General features: G+C 41.5%; 4 protein-coding genes across 5 annotated transcripts in view; 3 read left to right on the top strand and 1 right to left on the bottom strand.

The window, feature by feature from the left end:
* Positions 1-3,145, top strand: part of LOC134098566 (cAMP-specific 3',5'-cyclic phosphodiesterase 7B-like) — a gene marked incomplete in the record, with an annotated part of 22,761 nt that extends 19,616 nt beyond the window's left edge. The window contains 1 exon segment of the mRNA XM_062551644.1: positions 1-3,145. This exon segment is cut by the window's left edge and continues 71 nt beyond it. Within this exon segment, the coding sequence (XP_062407628.1) occupies positions 1-123 (123 nt within the window).
* Positions 3,146-3,248: 103 nt separating this feature from the next.
* Positions 3,249-10,060, bottom strand: mtfr2 (mitochondrial fission regulator 2). Of its 2 annotated transcripts, none has more exons than XM_062551646.1 (8): positions 10,010-10,060; positions 8,657-8,750; positions 8,414-8,518; positions 8,171-8,295; positions 7,685-7,905; positions 7,187-7,493; positions 6,678-6,861; positions 3,249-5,212 (listed from the first exon to the last, which is right to left on the bottom strand). In XM_062551646.1, the coding sequence occupies exons 2-8, from the start codon at positions 8,726-8,728 to the stop codon at positions 5,168-5,170; spliced, it is 1,059 nt and encodes a 352-aa protein (XP_062407630.1). In that variant the 5' UTR covers positions 8,729-8,750; positions 10,010-10,060; the 3' UTR covers positions 3,249-5,167. The 2 variants fall into 2 exon arrangements, with proteins under 2 accessions (XP_062407630.1, XP_062407629.1); XM_062551645.1 differs by lacking the exon at positions 10,010-10,060 and adding an exon at positions 9,177-9,302.
* armc1l (armadillo repeat containing 1, like) lies at positions 9,402-14,170 on the top strand. Its single transcript, XM_062551647.1, has 7 exons — positions 9,402-9,488; positions 10,279-10,449; positions 10,585-10,676; positions 10,912-11,101; positions 11,466-11,582; positions 12,168-12,242; positions 12,903-14,170. The coding sequence occupies exons 2-7, from the start codon at positions 10,297-10,299 to the stop codon at positions 13,092-13,094; spliced, it is 819 nt and encodes a 272-aa protein (XP_062407631.1). The 5' UTR covers positions 9,402-9,488; positions 10,279-10,296; the 3' UTR covers positions 13,095-14,170.
* An 835-nt stretch (positions 14,171-15,005) lies between these two features.
* LOC134098361 (complement C1q and tumor necrosis factor-related protein 9A-like) lies at positions 15,006-16,444 on the top strand. The gene is made up of 4 exons (XM_062551393.1): positions 15,006-15,243; positions 15,600-15,677; positions 15,828-15,956; positions 16,074-16,444. The coding sequence occupies exons 1-4, from the start codon at positions 15,006-15,008 to the stop codon at positions 16,355-16,357; spliced, it is 729 nt and encodes a 242-aa protein (XP_062407377.1). The 3' UTR covers positions 16,358-16,444.
* The last annotated feature ends 4,034 nt before the right edge of the window (positions 16,445-20,478 follow it).

Raw genomic sequence — 20,478 nt, 5'->3', positions numbered from 1 at the left:
GAGAGCATGATGGGACACCTGCGGAAGAACAAGTCACGCTGGCGGCAACTCAGGCAGGAGCCGCAGCCGGGCTCCCCGCTCCAGGAGGAAGCCGAGGGACCAGAGGATTCTGGGACGCCGTGAACCTCCACTCCATACGGCCTTTTTTAAAAAAGGGGGGCACTTTTTTCCAAAACCTCCTTCCTCTGCTCCTCACTGTTTCTGCCCTGTAGCTTCCTGCCAGCTGAAGGCTTTGAGGGGTGTTCAGAGGAGTCATACGAGCAGGGTATAGTGCACCCTTGTGGATGGAGGACCAAGCCTGATCGTAGATGGAGTTTGAAGCAGAGAGATGAAGCCAAATAAACCAAAAACCTCAACTTCACCTCTGACTAATGGATTTTTTGGGGATTTTCCTTTTTTTATTTCTTAACAACAACAAAAAAAACACTTCCATAGTTTTTAATGGATCCTTTCAGGGGGGAGGGGATATGAAGAGCCATTCAAACATGTGTTTACCCACGATGCAACACTGCATCACTGGATGCGACTAAAAGGACGTTTTTAAAGGGAATCAGAAGTGAAGAAGCCAAAACAGTCAGCTGGACTGCACAAGATGAAAGCTACCCCAACACAGGAAGTAACTGAAGAAATACAAAGTGTACAGATGAATATAACCTTTCTAGAGGATCTTTAAAACTAAAATAAATGACATTCCTACATATTTTACCTTTTTGTACAGCTTGCACTGACATTATATGATAATTGATTTTAACTTTCAAACTCTTTCAAACTCCATTGTACAGCCTTTTTAAGAGAAACCTTGGAGAAGACATGAGACAGACAGAGAGTGTGAGAGAGAGAGAGAGTGAGAGGGTTTTATGAAATGAAACATACATGTGCCAGGATTATCATTGTGTTACTGTATAGTGTGTACATGCAGTGGCTTGGAAAAATATTCAGCCCTCTGAGAGTCATCACCATTTTCACAGTTACAAAAGATTCTTACACTTCCTTTCACAATCAGTGTTTTACTTAAGATGTCTATGCTGTCGTATATTTACAAAGGCAAAGTAAATTATTTGTCTGTTATCCTTATACAAGCAATTGAAAAAATAAAACTCAGATATACTACTTGCAAGTATTCAAACCCTCGTACTTTTGGCTAATCTATAATGTGCCAATGAGGTGTATAGTCAAACACTACCAATGCGTCAAAAAATACCATCCCTGTTGTAAAATATGGCATAGTGGGCATAGTCTTACAGTATCTGCAGCAGTTGGGAAACTTAAGAATATAAGAAGATTGAAATGTAACAAATTCTACAAATACCATAAATAGAATATCATTATTGTCATTATGCACGGAACAAAATAGTTTGAAGCCACCATGCACAATGTCATGAAAAACAATAAACAGGATTAATAGCAAGAAATCAGTTTCAACCATAGCAAAGTAGAATACTGGATGGAATAATCACAAGAGAAACAGCATTAGGGGAGGGATTTGCCCACCAGTAGAACACTAACCCCAAGGCACAGTTAACACTGCTAGTGCTAACACAGTAAACCTGGAGTGGCTCAAAAAGTGAATATTGAATATTGAAAGTTCAGTGAATATTCTGCAATGATTCAATGAAATCCCAAGTGTAAAGAAACAACTGTTTTGGCATAATCGAAAATAAACACCTACATTCTATGTTGCCCAGATATCCATTGAAATTGGCATAGAAAACCAGCTTGCATCAGCCTGGGTCTTGTGGCTGTGTTCAAGCACACACCTTTAAGCCTCTTTTGGCATAAAATGGGTGCTGTATCAACTATTGATATAAAGGGGTTGAATACTTGTTCTGGTAGAATATTTTTGGTTTTAATATTTTATTTTTAATTTATCTTTATTTTAATTGGCAATAAACTTGCACTCTGTGCATCAGCGTTAAACCACATGGGTATTTTCTTCGAACTGAGTAAGCAACTGTATTTAAAAACATCAATTTATAATCAGCCAGGCTACTACAGCATACCGGTATGTGTAAATCAGTAAATGGTGATGAGCTTCAGGGAGGTTGAATACTTTTGCAAGCCACTGTACATTATGCCCCTGGTTCTTGTGTTACTTATATGTATTGCTACCATCCTTCAAGTTGAGAAGTCGACAGAACCAGACAGAAGGACAACTCCATTTTAAATACAATTCTGTCTTTATACTACACTGCATTGTTTCTTTGACAGGTGATTACAGTTACAAACTGCAAACTAGCCTTAACATCAGCAAACATCTTTTTTATCAAGTGGTGTAAATTATTCCATGGTTCTTCTTCTTTTCTTTTTTTTTATGTGATTATGTTAACAGGCACTGCCTCTGACTTGTTCTTTCTACTGCCACCACGAAGTTAATGTCATTTTCTTTCCTTAATGGTTCTGTACAGGCAGGCGCTATATGTAATCTGTGTCTTCAACACCTATATACACTATTTTTATCACTGACAATTTTTTAGCAGGCCAACACTGTACACTGACATTATCCAGGTGTTAATCTTTGTCAAAAAGAGTGAAAATTAGCACTGTGAGTGCGGCTCCAGTGTCATTGAAGTGTCAAAGCGGTTTATAATCTCACAAAGTATTTAATAAATCAGGGCATTTTTGCCCCCTTCAGATCAACTCTTGAGGTTTTAGGTCTCTGGAAGTTTCAGTTTTAGCTCTTCAGCCACTGCATAACTTCCTTTGTTGACGTCCTTAAGGATTACATGGTAACAGTTGTCATGGTGACTACGACCCGGCATATAGCCATCTCCCAGACAGATTTGTGTTTGTAGTCTAGGCTAGGGAACTGAATAGAAGCGATCAGGAGACTGGATCATTGTGCAAGTCCATGATGCAGGCTTTGAATGACAGGGTGAAAAACCATGAATGTTTCTCCTTTCGCTAAAATCAACTCAATTTTTGAAGAGCAACTATTATATCCCATAACTTGAGTGTTTTTCTTATACCAATAAGACTTTTAAACATAATTTTTCATAACTGACTATAAGCTTCAGTTAATCTGGCCCTTTATATCCAAATGTCAGTGATGTTGCCTTTTTTTTCTTTTCAAGTTACAGTACACCCATGACTACTATCCAACTGACCATCATACACTGTGATGAATAAAAAATGTTATTAAATTTTACCACTTCATCGAATTCTTCAGATCAATCCCCATCCCAGATGCTAAAAAATAAATGTATACAACACAACCAAAATATTTGAAAAATAGTCTGAGAACATAGTAGTTTCCAAAGCAACAATCTTTTTTTATTTTGATAGAAAGACAGACACCAGACAGCTTGCAGCTTGAGGAGATACACTACAAGCCTCACACCTTTGAGTGAGTCAGAATCTAAATGAACATTCAAAACATACTCAAATACCAAAACATTCTGTATTCTCCCACAAGAGACTGACATTGAGGACAGGATATAAACCTTTTAAATAAACATGTACAGGCCTGGCTGGGTACTGAGGCAGACTGGAGCCTGTCTGGTACAGCTGAATGTGCAAAAAAAGGAAAAAGGAAAGGTCTGCCAGAATACACACACACACACTTTCACAGCCCAGCATGGTGTGGGAATCCTCAGAGCATGCCAAGCTGTGTGTGTCAATAAAGCATCTGCTTGAGTCTCTCTCCCTTGCTCTCCCTTGCTCTCCCTCACACACACACACACACACACACACACACACACACACACACACACAATCTCCCACCCGAAACTCACAGTCTTGTAAGTTTCACACAAGTCAGGCAGGCTCGCAGTCTGACGCAGGCCTCAGAGATCTCGCACAGATCTCAAGCGCGTCTCAGGCCATTCTCACTAGGGTCTGATGACACCGTCACTAGAGCTAGCATACAATCTCAAACAGGATTCTCCCCCATAAAACCCATGAGCCAGGAGTTTAAACTAGTCGACTCCAGAGGCAGGGAGCAGGTCCTAGACCACCAGGACAGTTTTTCACCCCATCACCACAATTTCTGACCACATGACATAATAGGAGTGTGGACATCAACCACCATTGTGGCGGCATCTCACGAGGCGAAAGGCAAAATGCCACAGAAAAATAAAAAAAAATGCTAGCACCATTTAGCATGTCTTTACTTCATGTTTGCCTTGAAGAAGAGGGAAAAAAAAGATAACGTAAAGAGAAGGTGCCCTTGCTGGTTCGAGATCAGTTTAGCTGCCTGTTATTTGAGACAATGGAAAAGTGCAGCAGATGCTGAGGGCTGTGTGCCAATCCATCCCTGGCACAAACCTGACAGCCCCACACCGTACGCATCCAGGAAGAGGACACGAGAGGCCAAGAAGAGCAAAGTGAGACAAACAAAAAAAGAAACCATAGACCATAGAGATAAAGCCATTGCATAGATTAGGGCTACAGTTACGATCCATCACCTGCGGGTTTTAAACAGGTTTTCATGGATTCAAAGTACGCAGCTAGAGAGGCTCACTGGTGGTGAGTATTGCTTGACTTCGAACAAAGGCGCTGAAACAACCTTGTGAGCATCCAGAGTTCACACCAGTCTTCAAGATCGTATGATTGATCGTGTCGACAGGTAGTCAGTGTTAATGTATTGCCCTCTACATATACAAGTAATGTATTTTTAGTATCTCTTCTCTTAAAGAGTGCCCCTGGTGGATTTCTCAAAGGCTACTTGTATCCTTGTGCGGTTATAATTTATGCATAATTTTTTTTTGCACAACCTATAACATGAGGTCATATACAATTTATAAGTTATGTTCAGACATATTTTCAAGCTCTCACCTAAGCAAACCAAAATAGCCATTGCATCAATTAGCAATCACAGAATCCGTTATTGCGAGGCTTTACAAGAAAAGCTCTACAGAAAAAAGCAAATAATAATAATAAAAAATGTAACATGTACAGCATGAACAAACATCACTGAAATGACTGCGTTATTGAACTTCATCCCTCGCCTGGAGTAAACTAGTATCAAAGCCACAAAAAAAGTACCTTTGTGTAGGACCTGGAGTCCAGTGGAAAAACAACAAGGCAGCCTGTTTAACACCATCTAGAGATAGTGGGTGAGTAACATAAACAAGGCCCTGTGAAAGCAGTGTCTGAAGTATGCAGTAGTCATATGAAACACACCAACGTCTGATGTGATTGGTTGCTGGCGACCGTGGGGTCAAAATGTTTAGAGGTGAATTCGTCCTTGGCTCCGCCTTGTGTGGCTCTGGGTCTGGAGAAGGAGAAAAACAAGTCAACTACACAAACTCGAAATCCGTGACAACATCATTTCAATCAAATTTATGACTGCTCTTGATGGCTAAACATCTAACACAGGATACATTTCATTTAGGGCCATGTACAACCAACAATTATTTGTAGTCGATTAATCAGTTCATTATGCTGGTCTGTGTTTTTCCGAAGGTTATATCCACAAATGGCGTGGCTTGTTTAGTTTACCATCATGAAGGACAGGGTAAAGTAAAAAAAATAAGTTTAGATTAATTGACTAGCTCCCATCGCAATTCAATTTACATTGTAATGTCCTGCAGGGGTGGAAAGGGGGTTCTCAATGTCCTATCAAATATTTTGCCACTAAATTTGGCAAAGGGATAGTATTGAGACACACACACACACACACACAGCTGACTAAACGCAATAATAAAACAACACTAAATCCCTTTTTGCCTTGAATATTCCCCTTATCTAAGGGAAACAAAAAAAACCCAGAGAAGACTGTTGCTCTGCCGCAACCAATCAGAGAGCAGAGATTTTAACTAGGACAGAACTCCTCTGTTAAGCCTATGGAACAGAACAAAACAGACCACCCAGCTGGGAGGATGACATCACAGCGTACGTGAGAAACTTCATCTTACATAACCACTCTATAGCACACACAAATTCTGTTGCATTCCACACAAACACCAACACGTACACATCTCTAAATTATTCACATGCAGCCACCAAGATAGAAGAGGGGGGGGGGGGGGGGGGTCCTTGTATAGAATCTTGCGCAATTGCCCTTAGGGAGTCACATAAAGCTGTCTGTTGATAACTTCTATTTAATTTACATGGTAATGTCCTGCAGGGGTGGAAAGGGGGTTCTCAATGTCCTATCAATCATTTTGCCACTAAATTTGGCGAAGGGGTGGTATTCTCTCACACACACACACACGCACACGCACACACAGCTGACTAAACTCAATACAATTAACTTCTATGGTCCATATCAGAATCAAATCCTGTCCCTTTAAATCAAATCTGGTCTTGCAGAGCACAAAGGTTATTTGTATAGCGATGTAAATCAATTATTCAAGATGAGGCTGTTCCACATGTCCTTTCTGCATCTGTGTACTGCATGTACCATGTTTCAAGCGTCAAGTAATAATTACATGATTTTGCCACTCCTCCCATTCTTTAAAACTTCTTTTTTTTTGCAGGGTTTCAGAATGCAAAATATTTTCATAAAGCAGGTCATAAAGGAGCAGTGAGTATTTATTTTCTCACCAAAAATAAAAATGCCTCAAACCTAAAGCAAATATTTTGTAAGATGTTATTAAAATACCACTGGTCTCTACAAAGGGACTACTTCAAACCACCCTCTTTCCTCTGCTCCCTGTGCGCACCGAATTACTGTTGAAAGTGTCCCTGCCCACAAGTCAATAGGAAACATGAGAAGTGAGTGCTGTGCCACTCACAAATGGCGCCTCGGGACTTCCGAAGGGCGACAGCTCAGCCGATCTGTTCTCCTTATCGAAGGAGTCGTCTCTCTGGCGATGGGCAAACTTTCTCTTCAGTGCTTCTGCAATTAAAGCGGCGGGGTCCGACGCACACACAGTGCCCTTGCTCCTCCTCTTCCTCACGGGGGTTCCGCCTGGCGACCTGACCAGGAGGAATCACACACATAATTCATATTCAAACTATGGATGCGATGGGTTAACTGTACAATATCAAGATACTATCATACTATGTTACATAATAGCAGTAATAGAAATCGTTGTAGTAGTAGTGGTAGGAATAATATTGTAGAAATACACATTGTGAATTTCTACAATATTTAGGCAAACCCTTGTATGGCCAGAGCAGCAAAATTCATGGACGTGACTTTAAAACACACATCAGATTAAAGATAGGCGTGACATTCCCTCTGATCTCTCTACTACCCAGTGCTATTCTAAACAAGCATCACCCTAGCCTGAGTGCACACCTCTCCACCGTGCGGAGTTTGACCTGGTTCAGGTCCTTCAACACATCCAGCATGGAGGGGAGACCGGTGGAGGCGGAGCCCGCAGATAGCTCACTCCTCCTGGACTGGCCTTTGCTTGCCGCCCTCCGCTGTTTTATGGTCTCCAGGGCAGACGGTGTTGGAGAGTCAGAGACAGGAGGTGGAGGTGGAGGAGGAGGAGGAGGAGGAGGAGGGGGTGGAGGAGCAGCTCGAGGGGTTGAAGTCTGAACAGGAGGTGGGAGAGGGGATCGGCAGGGGGAGACTGAGTTCTTATTAGGAGGAGTAGTTCCTAGGAAAACAGACAAAAGAGGGAGGAATAAGAGAACTATATAAATCACTTTAAATTCCAACCATTTTAATTTAATTTACATTTAATCATCAAATCAATTCTAGATTCATAACCACTTTTTTATGCAAGAGTAACTTTAGCTTAATCTGCAAAGCCTGACGTCAATAGGTCTGGCTTATACAAATGAGTACCTGATGGAGCTGTGACGATCATTGCAATCTGAGCACGGAGTTTAAGCAGCTCTTCCTCCAGGGCTGAGATTTTCCTCAGGGCCTCCGGGTTAGTCCTTTGCCCCAGCATCCTGCCACCTAGCTGAGCCGAGGATGTCCGGGACACTGGGCCTGCAACCATCTCCACTGGTGGTGTTACAAACACTTGAGGCACCGGACATCTTTTCAACGGAATAGCATTTCTACAGACCAAAACAAAAACGCAAGCCATTTGCATTAAATTCCACACAGTCATTAGCCTGGTCCTATACTCTCGTACGAGAGTATGGTAGGACCAGGCTACACAATCATATCATTATTACACATAAATGTATACCACTGAGTGGTACCACTGCTTATGATACTGTCATAGCTCTTCACTAACAATGTCCTTTTAAGATACACCAATGACAAATATGATGAACTATGAGCAGTATTCTACCAAAACTCGAAAATAGGAGAGCCAACCTGAATTTGGAGAAATGGTCTTCTACATCCTCTGCTATCCAAAGTACATCTGCAAAAGATGGGATTGCTGGGCTGTCCATACTGATGTCAACATGTCCATGTCTCTTGTGGACTTGCAACGGAATCTATATATTTATTTAATTTTTTTTGAAAGGGGAGGAAAGAGAAACGTAAAGATGAAAAGGTGAAGTTCTGCTTCCTCATTTAGTCTACTTCACCAGCACAAGGGAGTACACAACTTGCCTGGAAGTGGAGTCGGGGATAAGGAGTCAGGGGCAAATTAGTGCCTATCATCCGAACGATGCTTCGATACTGTCCACAGAGTTGGTTGTCCCACACCGGGACCAGCTGAAACACCAGTCATGTTATTCACATGTTTATTTATTTGAATAGTCCAGTAAACAGAAATGCTAAGACAGAATCCCACATCCTTTGTAAAGTATATTTAATTGCACATAGGTCCTTTCTTATATTAACATCACTCACCATGTCAGCAGGAACTCCGAAATACTCAAGGACACATTGCAGTATATCCACGATGTCTTCTAAAAGCGACATCACGCAGCTTGTCTTGTTGGCTCTGAGAAGTGGGAAACAACGGAACGCTGTATCATGACTTACCGGCTCCAAACAGGACCGATTACATATCGTACTGACTGTGTCTACGTGCCAACAACAACGTGATGGGTCGAATCAAATTAGCTGCATTATTTGATCGTGCGTTAACGGAATAAACGAAATAAACCGTATATTTTATTTGATCGCGATTCATCATTGTGCAATGTCCCTGTGTTCACTCAATTCAAACGAGTACCATGTAACCTTATGCCTTTGTTTTATTTCAAAGCTATCACTTGCACACTGCAGTCTCGTGTAAAAAGCACCATCATCAAAACACCGCAGCTCTTGTTACAGAGCGAACAAACGGTCATCATTGGATAGGGAAGTTAAAATAACGCTAAAAGCTCGACGTTGGGGTGTTTGAAAGCATATGTAAAATACTCACCTATGTGCTGCATTAATCCAAACCCAAATGTAGTCTTACTTTTTTATATAAGTTATAATATTACTTGAACACTCGATGGAGAGCCGAAGTCACACCGATGAAGTCGAGTCACGCTTCCAATGCAGGTGAACTCAAATAAAGCAGTAACAGCAAACGAGGTTGTGATTGGATGTTGCAAAAGCACGAATGAAGAAAGCCAATGGGGCCTTGGAATGGTGTGACATGAAATTAGCCTTCCGACCAATGATAGGGCTAGAAGATTTTTAGCACGAATTTTGTATTTGTGAGTGTATTCAGTTCGTTCGGTCGGTGGTAAGTTCAATTAAATTATGCCTTAAGTTGTTGACAATAAATCTTCTGTCGACCCCTTTGAAACTCTTAACACCAAAAGTCTGTTTATCCAATTAAGTTTAGGTTTGTGACCGTTGGGTTTTTATTTTATGTCGTGTACAAAATACCGAAGTAATCGGAAGTTAGCATAGCTCGATAGCTAGGTGACATTTAGCAGCAAGTTATGCTAATCTGTTAGGATATCTTTGCGTTGGTTTCGAAAACTAGCGGACAACATGTAAAGAGTAGTTTTGCTCTCCAAAACGCACCAGGTGCTAGCCAATAAACTAATGTGTTCCCCAAGTTAAGGACTAAAGTTAGTTTCAGAAATATCAGTGCCGTTATTAACATTAACGTCTTCGATTGCTAACTAAAGCCAACGTTAGCACTCATTTGTCATAATAACGCAATATGAGTATTCTTACATTGTTTGATGACGTTAAGAAGAGTAGTTGGCTGGCTACATGGTAGTTGGTTAATAGCAAGTTTGTTAATACGCTTACATTTATTTCAGGCCAGCTACATTGTTAACGTCATGTGTCCAGTCCATGTTGACGTTAATTTACGCTACAAACTAACGTTAGACAATGTGGCCCTTGCGTTCTAACTTCTAATACCATACTGCAAAATGTGTTGCAATGTGGTGTTAAACTGTTAGAAGCATTGTGTCTCTTTGTAGTATTAAACTGTTGAAAATCCTTGGCCCCAATTACTATGTTTTATCAATTATTTTTCAGTAACGTTGACGGCTGTCGACTTATCATCTCAACAGGTTTTATCGGATGACATAATGATGGATGCTCTGGCAGTAGTGACCCAACTGCGGGATCTAGCTTCCGAGCCTCAGAACCGCGAGGCTATAGTTCAGGACCAGGGTTGTCTTCCTGGTCTCGTTCTGTTTTTAGACCACAAAGATCCTAACGTCCTCCTCGCCACTCTTCAAGTAAGTTTAATTATTATCCCCATCAGAATGTAAAAGCCAGCCTTGTAATAGTGTGTAAAATAAATGCTGTAGCAGTGTTGCTCATTTAGGACTGTCGTTCCATGGATTGTTGTAATAGCTTTTGTCCATTGGTAGACTCTGCGGTATCTGGCAGAATTGACACAAAATATAAGCACCATGAAGAATGAACTGGGCATGATGGTGAGCCTGGAAAACCTGATGGAGAGGTGAGTCGCCTCCCAGTAAAACCATACACCCTCATAACCCAAATGCTTTATTCCATTATCTGCCAATTCACTATTTACAGTCTTGTTTATGCATTACTACATTATCAAGTAGAAAACGAATAAAGGAAGATATTCGCGGTTTCTCTTTCTGTCTCAAGTCTTTTAGGTAGGTGTAGAACGGTGAAAATGTCACTCCGATTCAAATGTGTTTTGTTTGTTTGTTTGTTTTTACTAGAGGGGGTTTGACTGATGACATAACTGTCCTGGCCAAAGATGTGTATGACGTTCTTACCGGTCCAGTCAACACACAAACATTCAGAACTCCAGCACAACAGCAGAGGAGAAACAAATCCCAGTTCTTCATCAACACCTCCAATAAGAAGGCAAAAACAGTCACCTTACAAATCGAGGGTCTAGATGGATTGGTGAGTTCCCTTTTATTTGCAGACTGTTTTAATGACATTTTATTCTCCCTGGGTCTAGTTTTAATTATTTTGCTTTTGTCTTGTTCTGAGCTTTAAATTGAATTACTCTGATGTAACGATTTAACTGTATTGAGAGTAAATATAATTGAGAAAGTTAATCTAGTGGTATCTGCACATTCAAATAATTTTTTCGTACTTGACTCCATGATGATTTTAAATCAATATTAAAACAATTGGTGACAGTGTGTGAACTTGTGTAGCAGTTTTTTCACCTCATGACTTAATGGTTTATCTTTTGACCAACCTATGCCACAGAGCTCATGTAATATATATATTTGTGTGTGTGTGTGTGTGTGTTCTGTAGGACAAGCGTGGCATGTGTGAGGAGGCTTTACTGAAGGTCAAAGGGGTCATCAGCTTCACATTCCAGATGGCCATGAAGCGGTGCACCGTGCGCATTCGTGCCGACTTGCCCACTGAGGTATACTACAGTCCAGTACAAACATACTCAAATATTCAGGCACACATCCTTTAACCATATTCCACTTTCACTGTGCTTTTCATGTTGATCTGTGTGCGCCTGCCAGTAACTCATATTGTGAACTGTGTAAACCTGACGTGTGCACTCAATTCAGTTCAAAAACACTTTATTTGACCCCAAGGGGCGATTTACATACTGTAGTATGGAGCAGAGTACAGTTAAAAACCTATAATTATCACTGTTTAAAGTACATTTCAAGTAGATGGTAAGTTTGGGTAAGTTAACCCAGAGGAAGTGGTAACCCTCATAATAGAAGAGACCTATGGCTTTATTCTCCTAACTAAGTAAAGCCAAGAAGTTCTTCTTTTACAAGGTTTACAATGAAATAACTTAACCTAGGGTTATCACTAAACCTACAACTTGGAATACCCCACTGCAGTCAGTTAACAGAATGTTATGTGAACAGAACAGATGTAAACAGAAGGTTTGATCAGTGATGTTTTACCAAATTGAAATTCATAGAACTGACAGCTAAACTATACCTGCCTAGCTGTTCTGAGCTAACTCTGTGGTCTCTCTGTATAGAGTCTTGCCACTGCTATTGCATCAACTAAAATCCTGCAGGCCCAGCAGGTAGTGAAGAATGATACCGGGGAGGAGGTGAGTGGATGAATGTCCATTGTTGATCTTTAATCTTCAATTGTTATTATATTGTTTTATTGTATGTCATTGTTTTTCCACTCAGCCCCAATTATTCAAATGCCACCCATACTATGAAGAGTTCAACTTACCCAGATTTAATAGGCTTGAGTAGGGAAGTTGGATTTGAGTTCTGTGTCTCCATCTCCTCATCATCCAGTATTTTCCTGTATCGCCTTGGAGACTGTTAGCCTGGTAGGAAACCAGAACCTGGAATCTTTCAGATTAAGGGTTTGGCCACGAATAATGAAAATGGCCCAACTCCAGGGGCAGCACCAAGCATGCATTTGAAAATCTCACTGCACGCAATTGGATAACACAACCAATGTTTACTCTAAATGATTCTGGACTTCGACGCAGTTGGATAACACTACGACCAAAAACGAAAGTTCTAGCGCTGTCGTCATCAGTTTAGCTCCCCCCTGCCCCGCCTTTATCAGATACACCGATTTGATTTTGATTGGTTACCGCAGATGGTTGCGTTAAACGTAACCTGCATCATTGCCTGTGGCCAGAGTATCTTGCAAACACAAATTCAAATTGTGCTCTCGCGAGAACTCTGGATTTCCAGGGTAGGAGACGGTTGCCCCTTTCGCAAAATCTTTGCCCTTTTTCCTCCAGGTCCTGATCCCTCTCAGCATGTCCAGCACAGCCATCCAGGAGAACTCCCAGGTGCCCGACTACCTCCCCGAGGACGAGAGTCCGGAGAAGGAGCTCGACCGCGCCGTGTCCCGGACCGGTGCCAAAGAGGAAGGCAGCAGCGGCTGGCTCAACACGGCCGCCAGCTTCCTCACCCGCTCCTTCTACTGGTAAAGGTTACCGGGGGAAGGTCACGGCGCTCGGGAAGCGAGCAACCGCTGCCTCTCAGGGGAATGCTAAACAAAATGGATGACCACGAACGCTTCTGTTTCCACGTCAACCTGCACACTGTTCCTACACTCAGTGTGAGAAGGTGATGGAGACTGCATCCAAGTCAGTGCTTCTTTCAACACTTCCAGATTCACGTCTTCATTCTGGGTCGACACCTCCCTCCCTGCTAAATGCTCTGCTGAGACACTGGGTCCTGATGGAGATGGGGTTGGCCAAGCCAGTGCCTCATTCAACATTGATGCAACTCTTACTCTCTCCTGCAGGGTTGACAACGCCCAGAGCTGAATAGTTATTGGTCCTCAAATTGGCCTCCCGCCCTCATGAACTTTTGCTAGCTAGATGCATACTGAAAAATGGCATGCCATGTGTAGGGACAGTGTTCATGTTGATGTTAGTTTGCCCGAGTTCTACTCAGACAAGTAGGGCTGTTTTTTCTGTACACCGATTGAGCCTAGTCCTGGACTAAAAGTTTTTGTCAATGGAAATCTCTCTGCTGAAGTTCCCAGTTAGTCATGGACTGACCTTCCTTATTACATGTATTGGAGACCGACCCATAGAGGGTTTGTTGATGTTGATTCATCCACTGACTAACAGAAATGTGGTTGCTTCTCACACAGTACTTCTGCAAAGCTCTTTGTTTGTTTTCTATGTTTGTATTTGTTCAGTTTATATGTCTGTACTATTTTCTGTCCTGTTTCCCTGTTGTAACTGTTTTTTTTCAGTTGACTTGTATATATTAAAAAAAACGGAAGTACATTTTACTCTGTAAAAATAACTTGTTCAGGTCATTGTCTTCAGGAACAATATGTTTGGGTTGGATATTTTCTTGGATCTAGGTACAAGAACAAATTAGTTTTCTTGTATTAGAATTACATGTACACTGTGGTTAAATACATAGGGGAAATGATTTGTGTAAAAATGGTCCAAGTGCTAGATTTGGTAGAATGATTGACTGAAACATTAGCCTGCTTTTTTATGTCCAGCAAATGTATGGGGCAATAAAACTGGATCTAAAGTTATTTGCATTCATTCAGAGTCATTTAATGTGGAAATGCTTTTCCTCACAGGGAGCTACAAGCTATGCTTCTAGCCTACAGGTTTTTGCATTTAAACCAGAGGTGCCCAATTTGGCCTACACTCAATTTTTCTGGGCCCACCTTGTTGCTGGGGATTTCTATCCCAAAGAGTTTTCAAGAGTTGGTTACAGTGTGTTATCTGACAGTTTTATGGTAGGAGGCAATAACAGGTCAGGCCCATGACACGGGCCTGCTATATTCTGTTGTGTGGGTCACTAACTGCACCTACAGTACTCTCCAAATACAGGCTAACTCTGACATGATCATAATCATGGATTTTTACACACATCAAGGTGATAGTACAGAGACTGGCTTATTACTTTGAGGAGTAATATCACAAATGGTCCCTGAGAATCAACTTGCATCAAAGTGATTATTAGAAAAACATTTTTCCTGAAATCTATATGAAATATTTTGGATTTTGATGCTATTTGGAAGCAAACAACTGTCGTCATTCGCCTGGTCATGAGGGGGTGCCTTATTTGCTTGAAGCTGTTCGTAATATATGGATGTACAGTAGATATCAAAATATGACCAGAATGTCATGTCATTGCCCCATAGATTGAAAAGTTACGTGTATCACCTTTGCTTAATCTACAGCAAGGCCACTAGTAACAGGTTTATAGTTTCCCACTCGTCAGATGTCCTGTGGATTTATCTTTGCCCTAATTTCACCAAATAAAATGTCCTTGACCTTAATATTAGACTGCTGTGCAAACATAGATGGGTGTATAAATAAAGAGAGAGGACAGTGGTGTGTTAAGTTCCATGTTGAAAAATGACGGGGACTATTCTACAGCTAGTGCTGCTCGTGTTGTCTGGCTTGGCCAGCGCATCCAAAAGCTCCCCAGGTGACGTTCAGAGTGAGAACCCGACTACAGTCCAGCTGGACGTCTCTGCTGAGCTCACTCGTCTGAGGGACATGGTGACGGAGCTCAGGGTGGAGCTGTCGGCCACTCAGGCTGGGTTACAGTGCAGCAACACCCAGCTGAACAAGATGGAGGCAGAGAATGAAGGTAGGGCATGTTCTGGCTATTTTCAGTGAAAAACAAAACAAAAACGTTCCTTTATCTGGTCAACTATTATTGCACAAAAAAACACACCTTTGGCAAATAGCTATTGCACTTTGTCTGACTATAACCTGTTGCTTCCTCCCAACAGTCAAATATTCTATAGTTGTGTCATATTTGAGTAGTTCGGCTGAATTTTGCATAAAGATTTTATGAAATGTGCTTTTAAAATCACAGAACTGAAGTCAAGGCTGTCTGTCAGTGAGTGTGAGGTGGAGCATCTGAAGACTTACACACACCATCAAAGTGAGATTCAAGAATAGCCATTTTATTTGCTTTTTCACCATTTTCTGTTTTCATAGCACTCAAGGCAGATTTGAGGGATGTGAAAGACAGACTGGTGATCAGTGAGAAGGAAATTGAGAGTCTGAAGGATGCAGGTAATTTCTTCTTAAAGAGAAGAACACTAAATTCTGCATACAAAATGAAGTGCTAAACCAACACAAATATGTTGTCTAGTACCTTTTCATTCTGTAGAGAATGACATTCAATTATTTAGTCTGTCATTAATAGTTATGTTTGTTCTACAGAACAACCCAAGGTTGCATTTTCAGTAGCTTTATTGGACTCTGGATTCATGGGCCCAGTTTCTATTGACACCAACTTGGTTTATACCAAAGTCATCACCAATGTGGGACAGGCCTTCAGTAATATCACAGGTATTCTATATGTACTCCTGACCTGTATAAAACACTGTTTTTGAATGAATTGTCACCTCAATGAATTGTCTGCAGTTAACCTTGAGCGAGCTGTTTCCTTATATCACCTCAATGCAGGTTTCTTCACAGCACCAGTGAGGGGAGTGTATTACTTCCGATTCACCACTAGGGACAGTCTTGACTCTCGTCACATGGGGATAGTTCTGTGTAAGAATGGAGAGAAGGTCATGTTTGTAGAGGAGGCTGATAATGATGGGCTTCGTCACTACCTCTCCAGCGGTGCGTCTCTGCAGCTGGAGGTGGGAGATGTGGTTAACATGCGTCTGCCTGCTGGCTACAGGATCTATGATGACGCTGATAATCACACCACCTTCACTGGTTTCCTTCTATTCACCCTATGAGGAAAGTCATCATAAAGGAGGCAACTGAGGTTTATGATGGGTTTTTTTATTATTATTTGTTATTTTTATTTAATGTTATTTAAGTCTGTTAGAATGTAAATGTATAAGATTAAAACCAATCCTCTGCTTTTTGCCAAATAAAATATGTGATGACTGTGCTTAAAGAGTAAAGATGAACTGATGAACACTATTAAACTCTTGATGTAATGAAAAAACATGATGACTTGATATGGGTTCTTTATTTTGACTATGCTGACAGGACTGAGAAATACCCTTAGTTCAGACTTTTTTTTACCAGAATAGACAAGACACTTTAGTGTCATATTATATTTTTGTCTTAGGTTCATAAGACATCCAGGATCTATCATTACTACTCCACTGGGAAACTTGGAACTAATCCCCCTAATCCCCCTCCTCCATCTTTCCATCAACTTCTGCTCTCTGGAAGAAATGGCAAAGAACAATAAGCACAATTTGCTCTTTATAATTATTATTATTTTTTTTAATCATTATTACAATAACAAACTTTTTTTTACATCACACTCAGTAATGTTATAAATGGATACAAATTAAATATAAAATGGTTTAAAAGACAAACTACTTATATGACAGAAAACACTAAAAAAAAAAAAAAAAAAAAACACCCAGAATGACCAGAGTGACCACTCAACTATTTACATGAATTTACACACTATTTACTAATATGCATTAATCTGATGGTAAGTCTGGCCCCTCATCTGCTTCAAGCAGTCCTCCATTTTTTAACCAGCTGCTTTGGAACAAAAAGTTGCGCTTCTATACTGGATGTGGCCCGTCTTGTTATCCCTCAGCTCACCACACAAACGGCAGTTGAGGGGTGAGCGACATCTGACGGGCTTGCCCTCCTGGATCCTCCTGAGGTGTTCCAACCAAGTCGCCTGGGGAATGTCCATGAGCTCACGTGGCCGACCTGTATCTGAAGAGAGGAGGAAAGAGAAGAAAATGAGAAGAGGGCCTGCGTGGACATGGAGCTGAGGAAAGAACACAAGTTGAGTGTGAATGTGTGTTGCATGACTGGTTAGCTCTATATGAACAGCATCTGTAATACACAGAGATAGAAGTCTGGCTTCAGAAAGTAACAGTCCTGCCATGAATTTGTTCAACCTGTGTGATGAACACACCGGTCATCTCACTAATTAGCTGATCTACTTGATGTAAGAGTTGTGCTCATTAGAATCAGCTGAATAAGTGAATGAACACAAATGGACCGGACTCTCACTTTCTGCAGCCGGACTTTCACACCTCTGGCAATACATATATTATTAGTAGGAGCAGCGTGTTGTTGCTGTTGCTGTTGATGATGATGCTGCTGATGTCAGCTGAGAAAAACTGCATCTGATTGAGTGGGACAGGGAGTAGAGGTGGGGAAGTACCGTTTATTTCTATAGCAGTTTTAAAAAACTAGCAGCGGACCAACATGCTCTACATAGTTAAAAAGGATTATGCACTGCAGGTGGCATAACAGTAAAATAAAAGTAGTGTTGTTGATTTTGGCTGTTGCTGTACAGTACCTTTAGCGGGTAAAGCTGCATGAGGTTGTGCTTGAGCCACACGAGAGACTCTGCCTGCTGAAAGCTGCATGATCTCTTCCCGCTGTGCTGCAAGCAGATGATGTCCACTCTCAGAAGTCACAGTAGATAATGTGGCAGCAGTCAGGTAAGGGGGCAGAATTAGGTGGGGTTTCTCGACGAGAGCAGCAGGGGCGCTGGCAGTGGTGGTGGCGACTTTTAAGTGCCACCGCCTCTTTGTCAGCAGGGCTTCAAACTGATGAGTTGTCAGGTATGGCTAGCGGTGGAGGATGTAGCAGAGGATAGATAGGGGATGCTACGAGGGGCTGCAGAACTAGAGGTGTGGGACGTAGACAGGTAGGGGAAGCTAGCAGGAGTCAGGTAGGGGAAGCTAGCAGGAGCTCTGCTGAATGTGTCAAATGCTGGTGACTGCTCAGTGATAAGAAGTCCTTTAGGCACAGGATCCAGGGCCGCCACAGCAGCGGGGAAGAAAGAGCCCAGGACAGCACAGGAGGCTGGAGGGGCTGGGATCAGTGCAGGAGGGGATTGGGGGTTGCGTGCCAAGCTGAAAGAGAGTTAATACAGCACAAACTGATCCTCATTACACACAAAACACATATATATTATTTAAACACGTACACACACGTCACATGGGTAAACATGAAAGGTACCTCTTCTTGGATACCAATTTTAGTGATGTAGATTGCAATATGAAGGCAAAGGAGAACCAGAGCGGTAGAGAAAAAAGAGTGTCGACACTCCTAGACACCATGGAAAAAGATGGCAGTGCTTTTCAATGCCAGTTTCCAGGTTAGGGAGACAGTTTTGAAACTGAAAACTGTCAATAACTTGGTCAGTATAGCCAATGAGTTGCTAAATGACCCTCTAGCATCCAGAGATAGTAGGCCTACAGCCCCTTCAGCACAGGTGTTTTTGGAACGTGCATGGTGGCTACATTGCAAGAGTACACATCACAATAGTGTCGCAACTTGCAACTCTCCCTTTCTATTTTCAGTTTCAATTTCAATTTAGAACGGCAAAACATTACACATGTCTCATGGCGCTTTACAGAGTGTTTAGCATTCAGAGATTCAGAGAGGGCCCATGAGTAACAGGGCTATGGATATGGCTCTGAGGGAGACATCCTAGCTTCAGAAAACAAGTCCTATCTACCATATCTATCATACCACATTTGTTACAACCATTCACTGAACCAATTGAGTCTGACTAGCAAAATCCTTCAGCCAGGTAAAGTTGAACTAGTGATATCACCTGTGCTAAGTGCACCAGCAGAACCAACCTGTGAAATGGTAAGCAATCATCATGAGTCTTGGCTACCTGGCTGCCACTGAGTGTGCCTCCCACTGATCTCTCTCAAGGTGTGGATCCATGCTCCAGACAGTGGAGTGATAGACCTGCATCATTTTTCTGGAAAACAGAATTTATTTGAATGTTCTTCACTTGAAATGAAGTTCAATTAAACTTGAGGGCAACACTTTTTGATTTGCAAAAGATTTTGATGTGCAAAAAGAACCTTTCAACATGCGAAATATGTCTGGCCTGCAAGCAAATGTTTTTGCCTCAAAATGAAAGAGGACAGATTCACTATCAATCTATCTACCTATGTCGAAAAAGCCTATTGATTTTATGTTTTCAAAGCTGTGTTTTTGCTTGGATATTTATTTTTGTGCTTGCATTAAAAAGACACAAAATTTGGCCCATACATACCAAATAACAATTTGACAATCTTATTCATAGCTTTTAATTTATTTATCAAAAATGTAAATGTAACTACGCATACGCTTAGGCTTTTAATTTATGTTGCATCTACCTGAATGTTTCCGCCAGAGATGGGGGACTCGAGTCTAGTGACTTGACTCGAGTCAGACTTAAGTCGCCAGATTGAGGACTTGTGACTTGCTTGATCAACAGTGAGAAAAGACTTGACTTGACTTGGACTTGCTACTCATGACTTGAGACTTGACTTAGACTTGCATGCAATGACTCGACAAGTCATTGCTGTCTTGGCTAATTGGTGAATAATAATAATAAAAACTATTTTCGATTGGATATTTCCTGTTGCATGTGGGCGAACCTGGCAACCTCTCTACTAGGTGCTAGGTGACGCGCCCGCCATCTACAGTAGAGCGGTCGGGGTGTAGAAGATGGAAGCTGTTACCAGTTCCCAAAATAGTAACATTTGGATTTAAAGACTATTCAACGATTCCCGAGTGCAAGGTGTGCAGCGCAAAAATATCCGTCACATCCAGCACCACGTCAAATTTTATCCGCCATTTCCGACTAGGGCTACACAAAGAAAAGTAAGAAATGTCTGTAGCTAATTTCACATTATTTTTTAATCTAACGTTAGCTGGCAGCTAACATCACATCTCCATCAGTCAAACGTGACAAGAGCCTACTGTTTGCATCACATTAAGTTTTTATCATGTTGACTAAGTTTCACATTGATCCAGCCTATCAAATAACAATTTGACTGAAATACGGTAGCCTATCTGAAAATCACTGAGTGCGCAAACCTCCTCCAGGCGAACACATCACCTCCTCTTGCATCCA

The sequence above is a fragment of the Sardina pilchardus genome, chromosome 12 (assembly GCF_963854185.1).
Source record: "Sardina pilchardus chromosome 12, fSarPil1.1, whole genome shotgun sequence".
NCBI classification, from domain to species: domain Eukaryota; kingdom Metazoa; phylum Chordata; class Actinopteri; order Clupeiformes; family Clupeidae; genus Sardina; species Sardina pilchardus.
This window is presented reverse-complemented; position numbering and strand designations above follow the sequence as displayed.

Bases quoted from the DNA above. Each gene is read 5' to 3' on its own strand.
- LOC134098361 (XM_062551393.1), top strand. From the start codon at position 15,006: ATGACGGGGACTATTCTACAGCTAGTGCTGCTCGTGTTGTCTGGCTTG. The intron at 15,678-15,827 runs GTAATTTCTTCT...TTTGTTCTACAG, and splicing joins TGAGAGTCTGAAGGATGCAG to AACAACCCAAGGTTGCATTT. The intron at 15,957-16,073 runs GTATTCTATATG...ACCTCAATGCAG, and splicing joins GGCCTTCAGTAATATCACAG to GTTTCTTCACAGCACCAGTG.
- mtfr2 (XM_062551646.1), bottom strand. From the start codon at position 8,728: ATGTCGCTTTTAGAAGACATCGTGGATATACTGCAATGTGTCCTTGAG. The intron at 8,519-8,656 runs GTGAGTGATGTT...CTGGTGTTTCAG, and splicing joins TCGGAGTTCCTGCTGACATG to CTGGTCCCGGTGTGGGACAA. The intron at 7,494-7,684 runs GTACTCATTTGT...CTGTTTTCCTAG, and splicing joins GATCGTCACAGCTCCATCAG to GAACTACTCCTCCTAATAAG.
- armc1l (XM_062551647.1), top strand. From the start codon at position 10,297: ATGATGGATGCTCTGGCAGTAGTGACCCAACTGCGGGATCTAGCTTCC. The intron at 10,677-10,911 runs GTGAGTCGCCTC...TGTTTTTACTAG, and splicing joins CTGGAAAACCTGATGGAGAG to AGGGGGTTTGACTGATGACA. The intron at 11,102-11,465 runs GTGAGTTCCCTT...TGTGTTCTGTAG, and splicing joins TCGAGGGTCTAGATGGATTG to GACAAGCGTGGCATGTGTGA.